General features: G+C 42.3%; 2 protein-coding genes across 2 annotated transcripts in view; both read left to right on the forward strand.

The window, feature by feature from the left end:
- The window catches only part of PAH (phenylalanine hydroxylase), a 64,193-nt gene extending 56,655 nt beyond the window's left edge, over window positions 1–7,538 (forward strand). Inside the window, exon 13 of the mRNA XM_006278392.4 lies at window positions 783–7,538. Coding sequence (XP_006278454.1) covers window positions 783–826 — 44 coding nt within the window. The 3' untranslated portion in view covers window positions 827–7,538. The remainder of the gene's footprint in view (window positions 1–782) is intronic.
- Window positions 7,539–12,312: 4,774 nt separating this feature from the next.
- The window catches only part of LOC102563069 (tyrosine 3-monooxygenase), a 44,438-nt gene continuing 43,360 nt past the window's right edge, over window positions 12,313–13,390 (forward strand). The window contains exon 1 of the mRNA XM_006278391.4: window positions 12,313–12,522. Within this exon, the coding sequence (XP_006278453.2) occupies window positions 12,313–12,522 (210 nt within the window). The remainder of the gene's footprint in view (window positions 12,523–13,390) is intronic.

Below are 13,390 nucleotides of genomic sequence, written 5' to 3' on the forward strand. Positions count from 1 at the left end.
TGTGATCTGAAGAGAGAAAGGACTTTTATTCCATTTGTCTGTACATCATGCATCAGTATACAAATTTGATTTAAATTCCAGTGGTATAAATCTTTCACGTATCCCAGTTGTCTGTCAGATCACCCACTGAAGTCAATATGCGTAGTTTGGATGCGAATAGATGTTGCCCTTGTGCTGCTATAGAAATGTTTATAGCAGCACAAGTTGCAAGCAGACAGACATCTTAGCCCCAGTCATGCTTCAGGTGTCCAAAAATGTCATTGTGACCAAAGGTAGTTATGATTTGTGATGCCATAAATAGGAGGATGTCTTTCTGCTTAATGCATGCCTTGGGAATCCCTCTGGAGGGGATTCCCATGGTGCTTATATCAGGCTGCAGCACCCCAATTCAGGATTCATGTCTTCAAGTGGGGGAACTATATGCGGGTTCCCCTGCTTACAGACACATGCTTATATCACTGGCATGCATATCTCACTGTTGTGCCTTAACTTGGTACCTGGGGTTGTTGTCCTGCAGGATCAGGCCCTTGAAGCCCTGGGAGCATCAAGGATCCCACCCTGTGGGACAAGGGTCCCCATGATGTCAGTAGGTGCCAATGAAGCTATATTGGGACACATCCTAGCACAGCTGATCCTGCTCCAAAGATGTCTGTTTATAGCCTTTGTTACCCACTTCCCCTGAATTATTCATTTGGGTGTTGAATAGATAACCATGTTGCAATCCTATTTCAATGTATTGGAGACAGGTTTAGGAACAACTGTTCTTGTTATTTCATTTGCAGATGAGATGGGAATTCTTTGCAGTGCCCTCCAGAAGATCAAATGAAGCATCTTTTAGAAGCCTGTCTGCTGAGAGACACTTGCAGAAGTGACTGTGTATGAATGTTAGTTTTCATCTAGCTTCACATTAGCATCTCCCTGTGTATTGTGTGCAAACTTATAAAGATATGCATTTTTCAATTACTATAGATTAGCAGCAAAAGAAACTGGTGTCAATGACTCTGAACTCTAAACTCTGGCTACAGATTATACAATATATATATTTGCCAGTGTGGATAAAATTCGCCCTGGGTGCATCTACATATGAAATCAATGCGTCACAATAAACTCTGGAGCAGTTCTGGAGTCAACTGCTTCCAGGCACAGTGTCTACCCATGACCTGGGGGCAGCAGCCTTTGAGCCAGGGTAGAGCAGGCCCCTGGCTGACTGTGCTGACCAGGCACAATGTATGTCCCATCACCATCTGCACATGTGTTTCAGTGCAGTAAAGTACTCTGCCGTAATATAGTGCTCAACAGTATTATCTTATGGCAGAGTTAATTAGTTTACTGCACCCTAATACCAGTGCATGTGTAGACTGTGATGCTTTACTGGGCACATCTACATGTGTGCCCCACTGTGCAGTTGGTACTTGCTTTAGCTTAGGTTTCCAACCCCACTGCAGTAGCAACAAGCTACTGCACAGTAGCAGTGGTTAGGTTAGCTTAGTGCTTAGGTTAGCTCATTTACTACTTCCTTTAGCTTTAGGTTTCCGACCCTACTGCACAGTAGTAACAAGCTACTGCACAGTAGCTGCGGTGTCATGGTCAGTGCCTGCTGAAACTATGTTGCTGCTCATTGCTACAGCAATGCAGTGTCTTGTGTAGATGCTCCCACTGTGAAGTGAGTAAGTCTACTCTGCAGTAGAGCGCACATGTAGATGCACCCTCTAGTACTGGGAATCTACCCAAGGATTTCAGATCTCTTCAGCCTGAATCCTGTGAGGTTCATAGATTCATAGATTGTGAGGGGCTGGAAGGGACCTTGCAAGACCATCGTGTCCAGCCCCCCTGCACTAGGAAGGAAAGACACCTGGGCTCAAGTGACCCCAGCAAAGTGACTATCCAGTCTCCCCTTGAAGATTTCCAGAGTAGGTGATTGCATCACCTCTGGAGGGAGTTTATTCCACAGTCTGGATACTAACTGGGAAGAAGTTTTTTCTAGTGCTAAGCCTGAAATAGTCTTCCAGGAGTTTGTGGCCATTACTCCTAGTTTTCCTCAAGGGTGCCCTGATGAACAGTTGATCACCGAGTCCTTAATGTATTCCTCTGATATAGCAGTAATCTGCTACCAAGTCCTCTCTCAGCCTTCTCTTTTTTAGGCTGAAGAAACCCAAGTCCCTCAGCCTTTCCTCATATGGCTTGCCTTGCAAGTCTCTGATCATACAGTGGCTCTTCTCTGGACTCTCTCAAGCTTTTCCATGTCCTTGTTGAAGTGTGGCACCCAGAACTGGATGCAGTACTCTAGCTGCTGTCTCACCAATGCTGAGTAAAGCAGAAGAATTATTTCTTTGGTTTTGCTTGAGATGCATCAGTTGATGCATGCTAGAGTATTGTTTGCCCTGCTGGCTACAGCACTGCACTGACTTCTGATGTTCATACTATGGTCTATTATTACCCCTAGGTCCCTTTCAGTCATGGTACTAGCCAATCTGGCACCACTGAGCCTGTAAGTATGTTGGGGATTGCTTGTTCCTAGCTGGAGCACTTTACACTTCTCAATGTTGAACTTCATTTGGTTCCAATCTACCCAACTTGCTAGCCTGTCTAGGTCTGCCTGTATCTGCAGCCTATTTTCAAGCATGACCACACTTCCCCATAACTTGGTGTCGTCTGCGAACTTGGCTAGTGAGCTCTTCACCCCCACAACCAAATAATGGATAAAGATGTGGAAAACCACTGGACCAAGCACAGACCCCTGAGGGGCACCATTGAACACTTCACACCAGGATGACACAGACCTGTTCATTAGAATACTTTGGATCCTACCTCACCACCAGCTTCCTACCCACCTGACTGTCTAGCAGTTAAGCCTGCAATCCTCCAATTATTCCATGAGAACATCACAGGATACCAGATCTAAGGCCTCTTGGAAGTCTAGGTATACAATGTCAACCTCCTCTCTTTTATCCAGGTGGCAAGTTACCTGGTTGTAGAAGGAGACAAGATTGGTAAGACAAGACCAGCCCATGACAAAGCCATGCTGCCTGTCATTCAGAACCTTACCTTCTGCAAGCCTATTGCACATAGACTTTTTGATGAATTTTTCCAGGATTTTCCCTGGGATAGAAGTTAGGCTAATAGGCCTATAGTTGCCTGGGTCCTCTCTCATCCCCTTCTTGAAGATGGGCACAACAACACTGGCCCTTTTCCAGTCTTCAGGGACCTGCCACAAGTTTTGGAAGAGTTTTGCCAGAGGTCCTGCAATGACTTCAGTCAGCTCCTTCAGCTCTCTAGGATTAAGTTAATCTGGTCCTGCTGACTTATAAATGTCTAACTTTTCTAACTGATCATGCACTAGCTCAATGTCAACAGTAGGAAGGCAGTCATTCCCACCATACCCATTCTGAACCTTATTTAGTATGATTTTCCCCTTAGTCCAGTGAAATACCAAAGCAAAGTAGTAATTCAGGAGTTCAGTTTTCTCCTGAGTGTCAGTAACCTCTGTCCTGAGTTGTTAAGCAATGGCTCCACACTTCCATTTGTTTTCCTCCTGTTCCCTACATACCTAAAGAAGGACTTCTTATTGTCCTTGATTTATGTAGCTAGTTTAAATTCACTCGCTGCCTTAGCTTTTCTAATCTGCTCCCTACAAGTGGGGCCATTGTTGTATAGTCCTTCTTGGGGACTGTCCCAAGCTTCCATTGTTTGTCTGCCTCTTTCTTCTTTTTCAAGGGGACCATGATATCCCTATTAAGCCAAGAGGGCTTACCAGCCCTTCTGCTACCTTTTCTCCACATGGGAATGGACTTCTTTTGTGCTTTGAGGATCGTGTCCTGGAGGAACGACCACTCTTCATGTACTCCTTTCACCCTCAGTGGGCTGTATTACCATCCATGCACTAGTGATAATGTAGGAATGGAGAGAAGTTGTTAGCTGTGTTAGTCTGAAATCAGGCAGAAGGCAGGGTCAAATTGTACCTTCTAGACCAGCTAAATCAGAGATAAAATGGCCAGGAGCAGATTCACCCCCTTGCCTCCATCCTTCTCACAGTCTCACCCCTCAAAATACAGCCAGGCAGCACTTCCTTGGAGATCTAGGAATGCAACCTTCTTGTCCCCATACTTCCTGTTCCTGGTGAATTTTACCTTAAGAATTTTTGTTTTGAGGAAGTGACTTCAAGGCTGAATAAAGTGTAGGTGCTGGGGGTTAATGTTGTGAACACATCCCTTGGTGTTAAACTACTGTACTCACATAGGTTTAGGGACTTAAGCAATGTGACACTTAGTGTTGTAGCATGTCACTTACAGCCGCCTGGCCTCTGAGTTAGGTGCCTGGACTCTTTATGCAGTGCATGGAGAATGAGGTGCCTGAACTCCTTGCACAATGGCTCTGTGGTATTAGGTTCCTCAGACTGGGATCCATAAAACCAGCACACTGGGACAGGAGCTGCTTAAGCTAGCCAATATGGAAATACTGAGGGCAAGGGTCTGTCTTATACCATGGTGTTCTCTGGAGCTTTGGCATCTTATTCAGTACTGCCAGGAGCTACCTTCTGCCCTTCAGAATTGACAGCCTGGGATCTCTCTTTAGGGTGGGTGCCTACACCTTTGGTGTCAGAAATACAGCAGTTGTCATGCATCTGAAGTAGGCACTACTGCCCCTGTCTCACACAATAGCGCTGCAGTTAGAGCACTTCTCCAGCCTGTGGGAAACCTAGATTCAACTCCCTTTCTGCCTGAAAAGGTTCTAGCTTACCTCTTCCACCTCCCAAGAGAGCTTCTCAACCACTAAGCAATAGAAACCAAGACATCCCTTTATCCTGACTTCTTGTTGGTGTTCTACTTTGCATAGAATAAATAAGATTCACTGGTCCAGAGAGAAGAAACAAGAGTGAGCATGATCCTATGGCTTAGGGTGCTCACATGGTAATGATGATTCCCAAGTTCTATTCCTTCTGGTACACATTGTTTAAGCATTTTATCTAGACTGTTTCACTTTAGATGTCCAAGTCCCTTTTTTGGATCTGGGTCATAGAGTATAATATCTTCCTATAGCTCATAGCTCAAGGACTAAATTGGTAGCTCTCAGTTTGTATACTTAAACTATACTGAGCTAAGCAGTGTAACTCAGTGTTTCCTACTAGAAACAATTTTGCATAATTACACTACAATGATATAAGATTCACATTTTTTTAGAGGTTCTAAAGCTATGAAGGGTTTTACAAATATTATTTGAAAGTCCACAAAATCTCGTAACTATTATCGCACCACTTTTATACCTATGTCTTGAAAATCAATGGATCTTTAATGCAAACATGATCCATGAAGGGAATAGACAGTACAGCCGCTTCTATTACATTTATGGAATGTAATAGCATTAACCTAAGGATACCAGCTGGGACCCTTTTGAATGGAAGTATACTTATGCAAAATGGTATCGTTTGGTGCTTTGAAGTATGATTTTTTTATCATCTTCCTTTTTTTGGAGTGGGGGGAAGAGAAGGGAAAGGGGATTAATGTCTGTGCAGATCTTCAATGCCTGCCTAGCTATTATTGTGAAAATGAAAGTAGACCATATTTCTTCTCTCTTAATATAGCTGTTCCCATAAGGCGACTATGTTCACAAAAAGATGTTTTTATCACAAGTTTAAAATCTTTCAGTATAATCTGCTAGTTGTCAAGATATATTGAAGTTGCTGCACTGAATAGATAGGTAGATAAACATTTGTGTTGCTGTTGAGGATACAGCATTCATGGTCTTCCTTTATAATTCAGTGGACTTGTTAAACTGACTTGACATTTATGGTCTGATTCTGTGTCACTTAAATGGATGTAAATCAGTAGTAAGTCCAGTGAAGTTAATGGAGTAATACTGGTGGAAAAGTAACCTTAAATGAATGGAAGAAATACTTAAGAAATGGATGGAACAAACTAAAACTAGGCTTTCTTACCAAAAGTCAAGCTAGTACATTTATTCTTAAACATTTAAAGTAATTTACATTAAAATCAATACTTTTTAGAGAATAATTATTTTGTTTCAGCTTAAAATCTCAAAAGTTGTAAAAAATGTATTTTTTGTTCTTTCTGGTGAACTAATATCATTCTGTTTTGTACACTAAACTCAGATTTAAGCCAGTATTAAACCAACTAATTACATGGTGAAAGAACATTGTAAAATAGTGCATAGGAACAAGTTTGTTCCTAAAGAACACTTCATAATATTTTGAAATTCTGCAACAAGAATATCAAAATGCTTTGAAATCACAAACTAAGAAATCTCACAAAGTTAGTCCAGTACTTATATCTACAGTTTCATCTAGCTGCTATGTTAGTGATACCTATGGTATTATGACGTAAATAGTACTTGACATCCAGTCTCACACACTAATAACTTCTGCCATGTTTTTTCTTTCATTGCTTTTTGTAGAATGAGCTGAAATATCCACAGTGTCCTATCTTCCATGTCTGATTAAGGTGATTTAAGAGATTATGGTATAACAACTCTCACAATGTTTACTTGCCTCAGATCTCTTTGACCTATTACAAGTGGGGTATCAATCTAGTTATGCAATAGACTGTGCGCTGGTAGATGTCCTCCTCTGGGCAATGGAAGAAGATCTGGTTAAAACAGTTAGATTAAGGAAGCTGCCTTTGGCAGGTTAATCATGAAGTTGTTTTTCTTGAAAATGAGGAAATTGTAGGGAGAAGGACAACTGAAATTGTTAAGTTGCTCACTAGTGATGAGTTACTTTGGAGTGTACTGGCCCTTAGTATGAATTTTTAAGTAATGCCAAGGATGTATGGATACAAGACCTAGCAAACATTTAAATGTATAGATTTAGATAAATTTATATACACAAATATATTAACACTATGTCTGTTTATTTTAGAGACTGCTGTAAAAATAGATAACAGGTGGTAAAAGCCAGAGGACAAAAAGAATTTCTGCTGAAATTACTTAATAGTTTCTGGGTGGTTGTCTTAGTCTTTTTTTTCTAAGCATCTATAATGTGCACTATTGGAGGGGATTTTAGCTCTTTTCAATATTAATTTTTTTTATTTGCTTATGAGTACATAGGAAATTATAGCTTCATAAAATGGAACAGACATTAATAATGCAAGTCAGATGTCTTCATCAAATGATGACCATATGTTATACATACTTCTTGTTCATAACCTGTATTTTGAAGCATTTGCTTTTCATCTTAAGCAGAGGGGGAAACCCCCTCCAACCTAGCTACATAAGTTTCTGGATTTGAATTTTAGAGCTAGCATTTCATTCCTAGGTTTAACTGCCAGCAGAAATCCAGTTACTCTGGTTCTTACTGCATTCAAACCATTACTTTCCTCTATTTTTTATTAAATGTCATAGGTGCACCATTGTTTTTATGATGATCTATTATCATGTTCTTTTTAAAGCGAAATGCCTACAGAGTTACGTATATATTCAATGTATATTTCAGTAGCATTGGCCAATTAGTTGTGTACATGTTAAAAACAAAAAATGAAAGTTTATATTATTTTAGGTAAATAGTTAATAAAAATATATTAACCAGATATAGTCCATATAACGTTGTTTATTAGTATGGAGCTGTGCTAGCAATTCCACAGTTAAGGTTTTGCCACAACTTTCCGCTAAGTTTGAGCTTTTACTTTGTCTTAAATGTATGTCCTCTAAAATAGAAAGCATGACACAGCCCCGTTTAGAACCCCATCCAACAGCTTTTCATATAAGTCAACTCCCACTCACTTCAAATGGATTTTTTCTGCAAAAGGGCTGTGTGTTTGAGACCTTAGATGGCTTAACATTTGAAATCAAGGAACTTGATAGAGATTTTATCAGTTCTGCTAAAACCAAGATCAAATCCTCTGGATATGAATTAAAACAATCTGTTACAGGACAGCCGGCCTATTTGATACATAAACATAGGATTTTCCCATACAATACATTTGTCAGCAAGTGGCCAGCACCTTGCGGTATAGATTTTGCTTCAGGAAATAAAAAAAGTGGCTTGAATTCAAATTCCATCTGACTCTCCTCAACCATGTGCAATCTAGTGACCTGCTTTAACTTGTTCTGAGCATCATCTAAATAAAACATATTTACAATTGGACATATTGGAGAGGAAAATAAAATTGCATGTAGCATCTCTGGCCAGCGTGGCCACGAAGGAAAACAAATTGTTTTGCAACTGAAGGGAGCTAAGAGAGTCAAAGCAGAAGCATGTACTCACTTTGTTAGCTGTGGGGTTGACTCATGCTGAGAACAAATACTTTATACAGATCCACTTTTGATTAAATGTGCTGCTTCCTGCCCACCCCTGCAAGGTGTCCTCTATTGGCTTGGAGCAGGAGTTGAAGGGAGGAGTCCAGGTGTCACTACTGTTCTTCCCAGCCAAGGCCAGATCTCCACACAGCTGCTCTGTGCAGACCCCATCTGGAGCACGATAGGAGCAGCTTTGGGGCTCTCCTGTGCCTGCATCAGTTGGAAAACAGCAGCAACCATGGGGGTGGGTTCCTTCATTCATCACCTGCTCTCCACCCACAGGAATACCTGGGCATTCACATCTGGAAGAGAAAACCTGCCCACTGCCATTGCTATCCCATGCTGAGCTTGGCTCCCCACAGAGTCATTGCACAAGACTGGAGCAGGACAGGAGTGGCTATGAGGCCTCCCCTGCACCTGGGTTAGCTTAGGACAGTGGCAGTGGCAGCAGCGGAAGTGGGGGGGTGGGGGGGCACTACCACACTACTGCAACCCCTGTCCCAGGTCTGCCATTGCACAGTAGTACTATAGCTGACTCTATGCCATGCAAATAATTTTTCAAGTGCGCGTGCGCACACCTACCCCCCTCACACACATATGTATGTACTTGAAAAATATTTATATAACATATATATATATTTAACAATATAGTTTGAATATATATGCTCTATATGCATAGTGTAGGAAGGCTCAGAAAATGTCATTTGCACTGGCATTTGTGACTTCATGTATGACCTCATTGAAAGCCCATTGGAATCAGTGTAAAGATTCGCATGAACATCAATGACCTTTGGAAGGGGTCCAGAGAGGCTAAAATTGATCATTGCACTAATATTTTAAATATCAAGATGTATAAACATTTATGAACAGTTATTAAAAATCAAGCATATTTGCCAACAACCAATAATAGGTGCTTATGGCACCAAAAGAAACATTTTACTATTTGAGGTCCGTTTTTGCTTGGCTATATTTTAATGCGAGCTATTTAGCTCCTAAAACTAAAACATGAATTACTTTATTCAATGTGCTTTTTATCTGTTACATGTCTAATATTTGCATCAGACTTTTCTCCATCACATCGCATCTACCAGTGGGTTATTTATTTCCACTACCCAGTTCTAATGTCTGGGCCACAACTATGAGGAATAAACCCCATGGATATGGGAGAAAACTGTCTCTGAATCACTTCTGTTGCCATCAAAGCAAATTGGAGGCTCCTTCCATCAAAGCAGAAGTTAGCTGTTTTCCTCCCTCGTCTTCAGGCTGGGTGTGACATAAACACTTTGCATCTCCATTAGCATTTCCCACAGCTGTTTCGGATCACAGCCTGCTGGAGCTCAAAGGAACAGCTGATCCTTGTTCTTTAACCAAGCACTGTGGTTTCTGTTCTTGCTGCTTTGGGACCCTGAGGTTTGGGTTCAAACCTGGGCTTCAGCCAACTAGGACCATGTCAATTTCAGCCCCTTGTTGCCCAACCCTGAATCCAGTCATGCTCAATCCTGTCTTTCTTGGGACAACTTTGATTTTTATTTTCAGAAGGAAGGGAGCAAATGAATGTTGCTGGATAGTTTGAGCCAGTAGTTGAGTATGGGTCTGACTGGGAGTGGAGGCAGTTGTAGGGCCAAAATTAAACCCATCGTTGGTTAATGTCTGGCTTTACAAGTAACATATGGCAGAAGACCAGGCTTTGGGAGACCCTGCTACACATGGAAATTAAAGCTGGATAGCAGCCAGCTATAAAGTTAGGACACATTTTTGAGGTTGAACTTTATAGCTGGTTGGACCTTTTTATGTTGTGATAGGTACTTTGAATATGCTGCTGGTCTCAGTTTAGTTGCACAATGAACCAGTTAATTGCACAATAGCTGTAACATGTAGAAGGATCAAAGGCAACTGCTCCTTACTTTGTTTTGATTGTTTTTTTCCCCCAGACACTATTGTATAAAGGCTCTGGGTGTGATGGCCTCTACTGTGCTCCTCCATGTGTATAGTGTGGCATATGAGAGGCTGAGGCCTCTGGTTGATATCTTTGAACCCATTCAAATGAAAGCTGGCTAAAAAACAGCTATAGACCTGTTACACATTTTCAAGCACTAACTTTGTATGATAATTACTTTGCACATGTAGCCAGTCTGAATTTATGGCATCATTCAGCAGTTAATTGAGTAATATATTACATGTAGCATGGGGAGAGTGTGAATGTATGTGTGTATGGGCGTGAGTGTATATGTCTGAGTGTATTTGTGTGTGTTTGTGTGAGTGTGGGAGAGCGCTAGTGTGAGAGTGTATGTGTGTGTGTGTAAGTGTCTGTGAGTGGGGGAGAGAGTATGTGTGTGTGGGAGAGTAAATATGTGGGAGAGTGTATTTGTGTGTGCGCGCGCGCGTGTGTGCGTGTGCATGTGGGTAAGTATGAGTTGGGGAGATGGTGAGTGAATGTGATTGTATGTGACTGTGTAGATGTGTGTGGGAGTGTGTGTGTGTGAGTGTATTTCAGACCCAGGACCTCTGGGCTGAAGAGCTGACGTTAAATAGAAATAGCTAAAAGCAATAGCAAAGCCTTCCAGAGCAGAGCCAAGGGAACTCCTCCCAGTCACCCTCTGCTTCCAATTCATGCCCCGTCTTCCTGGGGCTCCTGGTGGAATGTAACCCCAGTGCATAGGTACAGGCACATAGTGCCATGCCTGGTGGTAAGTTAGTGATTGAAATGCGCACAGTTTGCACCAGTCCCTCTATGCAGCAATCAATACTTCACCATGAGCATTCTGCTTCCCAGCATTTGTCCCCTAAACCAGGACAGATGAGTTCCCTGGAAAGGCAGGTGGAGGCTGAAGTTTTTGGCTGAGAAGCTTAAAAACAAACATCTATGGAAAAAGAGGTTTAACTCTGGAGGGTGGAGGTGCTGGCAGCTTTAGGAGATTTGCAAAAGGTAAAGTGGAGGCAAAAGAGAAAGGGAAAGAGGTCAGGTGTTCAACTCCTTTCCAAGCCTCCCAGGCTGCCCAGTGCCCTCTCCCTGACACTCTGAGCCTGGCCTGGCTGGGGACACTCCTAGCCCATGACACAGATTTGGGAACAGTGAATGCATTTCCCTGCTGAAAAGACCTCTGAGCTGCACAGTGCATGGCATGCACAGGGGAGCTGGGGCTTCCTGCTGACTGTTGATCTGGGAAACAAAGTGTTAATGAAGTTTTCTTTATAACCATCTATTCCCAAATCCAGTGCCTTTCAAAGGGAATTTCTGCTTCTGCCTTTTTACTTACAAGTAGAATTTACTTCAAATGGCATCACAGACATGATAGTGCTAGTGGGCCAATCACCTATGGAAGAAGAGTTAGATCATAAGAGAAGAGGGGGAGAGAAAGAAAAAGATAAAGAAAGAAGCCTTTTTCAGTACAAAGCATGGAAGCACAGGTTAGACAAACACTTGTTTGGGTTAGTTCAGAAAGGAATGGTCCTGCCTTGATGTTGGATTAGATGATCTTCTGAGGTCCCTTCCAGCCCTATTTTCCTATAATTCTCTGGATCTCTGAAGTTCAGATCAGAGATGTAAATTGAATCCAGATTTCAATTGGCCTCTTAACAAAAGGTCCGTATTTCCAAAAGGGTTAATGACACAGCATTAGGGCAGCCAAAGATACTCTCAAATAGAACAGGGAGCCCAGCTTTGAAATTACCATGTGAAGGGGGGCTATTACAGTCTCTTGCGTACATTCTACGCAGTCAATTTCCATTGATCTCCCTGGGGTTGGCACCATAAATGGTCTTCACTGAGCGTCAAACCTGACACTCCCTCTGTCTGAAACCTGGGAATCCCACCTCACTCCATACCCAGCTCATAGCAGAGACACTGCTCAGTAGAATTTGGTCCCCTATCCATTAAAAACCAGTGCAGAGAGCCCCTAAGCTTCCTTGGACAGATCTCACCTGTTGCTGACACTCAGCAGTGCTAGAATAAATGCCAGCGCCCTGAAACTCAAAGTCTTAGAAATTGTGATCTAAACTCCAAACCGCAGAAGAAGGAAGTGGAGTTTCCACGATTAGGCTCTAGCTCTTGTGAGCTGGCTTGCAATGAAGACCGATACTTCAGGAGTTCCAGGCAGGGGGCTAAGCTTCTCTGAAGATGCAGGCCCAACGAAAGAAACTGCACTTACGAAGTCCCTGGGCAAGTGGGACAGCCTGGTCTGGGAGGAAGAAGAGGGAAGAGCTACTCTGATCTTGACCTTCACCCTCTGGAATGTGAAAAAGGCTGGGTTCTCCAAGGCAGCTAAAATCTTTGAGGTATGAAGGTCCCACCACCTGGCTTGACCTCCTGCATCTCTTATTGCTCTCCCCAACCTTTCCACAGATTCCTGCCTTCACTTTAGCCTCCCCCTACTGTTTTTGACCTTAGCGCCCCCCCCCCGCCCCCGTCCTATCGACTTTCCTTTCCCCTTCTCTCACTGTTCCTGGGGTTGTATTCTTTTCTATCCCCTCCACTTCACCCCACTACACTCTGCAGCTTATGCCCCAGCTTGCCTCTTCTTAGACTCCGCTTTTGCTGCTCTTCTGTTTGAGGTGGTCCCCTTATATTACTATGCCTGTTTCACTCAGGAGGACTGGCTGGGGCTCTCCTGGCTAAAGCAGGGAGATGCTGAAACCAGGGGAGAGGACTAAGAAAACCTATTTAGAAGATCCATCATTCTGTGTGGGGCATATATGTCACGGCAAATACCCCTGAGATGTCCTCTGACATTTTCTCTCCCCACATACCATGTTATCAACTAGAGAGAAATTCTAGGGTTAGGATGATCTAGCTGTATTCTTCCAAAGAGTTCATGGAAAATTTCTGAAGGCAGTGTACAGAATAGACTTCTGGTTCATTTCCCACAGTTAAAACCAACACCCAAATGGATAGATTATTATAGGCATAAGAATGTATTGATGTTTCATCTTATCTGGGAAAATGAAATCACCAAAACCAAAATATTGTATTTATTACTATGATGTTTTTATCGATAGTAGTGCCTACCTAAACAGCATCAAGCAAAAAATGGACCCCTGTTCTACTAGTTACTTTCAAGTTATAAATATTCCTTCCTCTATTTTGTACAAAATAAACAATACTCTTTAACAAACTTTTTTTTTTTTAAATTGGGCATGGGCACAT

The sequence above is a fragment of the Alligator mississippiensis genome, chromosome 4 (assembly GCF_030867095.1).
Source record: "Alligator mississippiensis isolate rAllMis1 chromosome 4, rAllMis1, whole genome shotgun sequence".
In the NCBI taxonomy this organism is placed as follows: domain Eukaryota; kingdom Metazoa; phylum Chordata; order Crocodylia; family Alligatoridae; genus Alligator; species Alligator mississippiensis.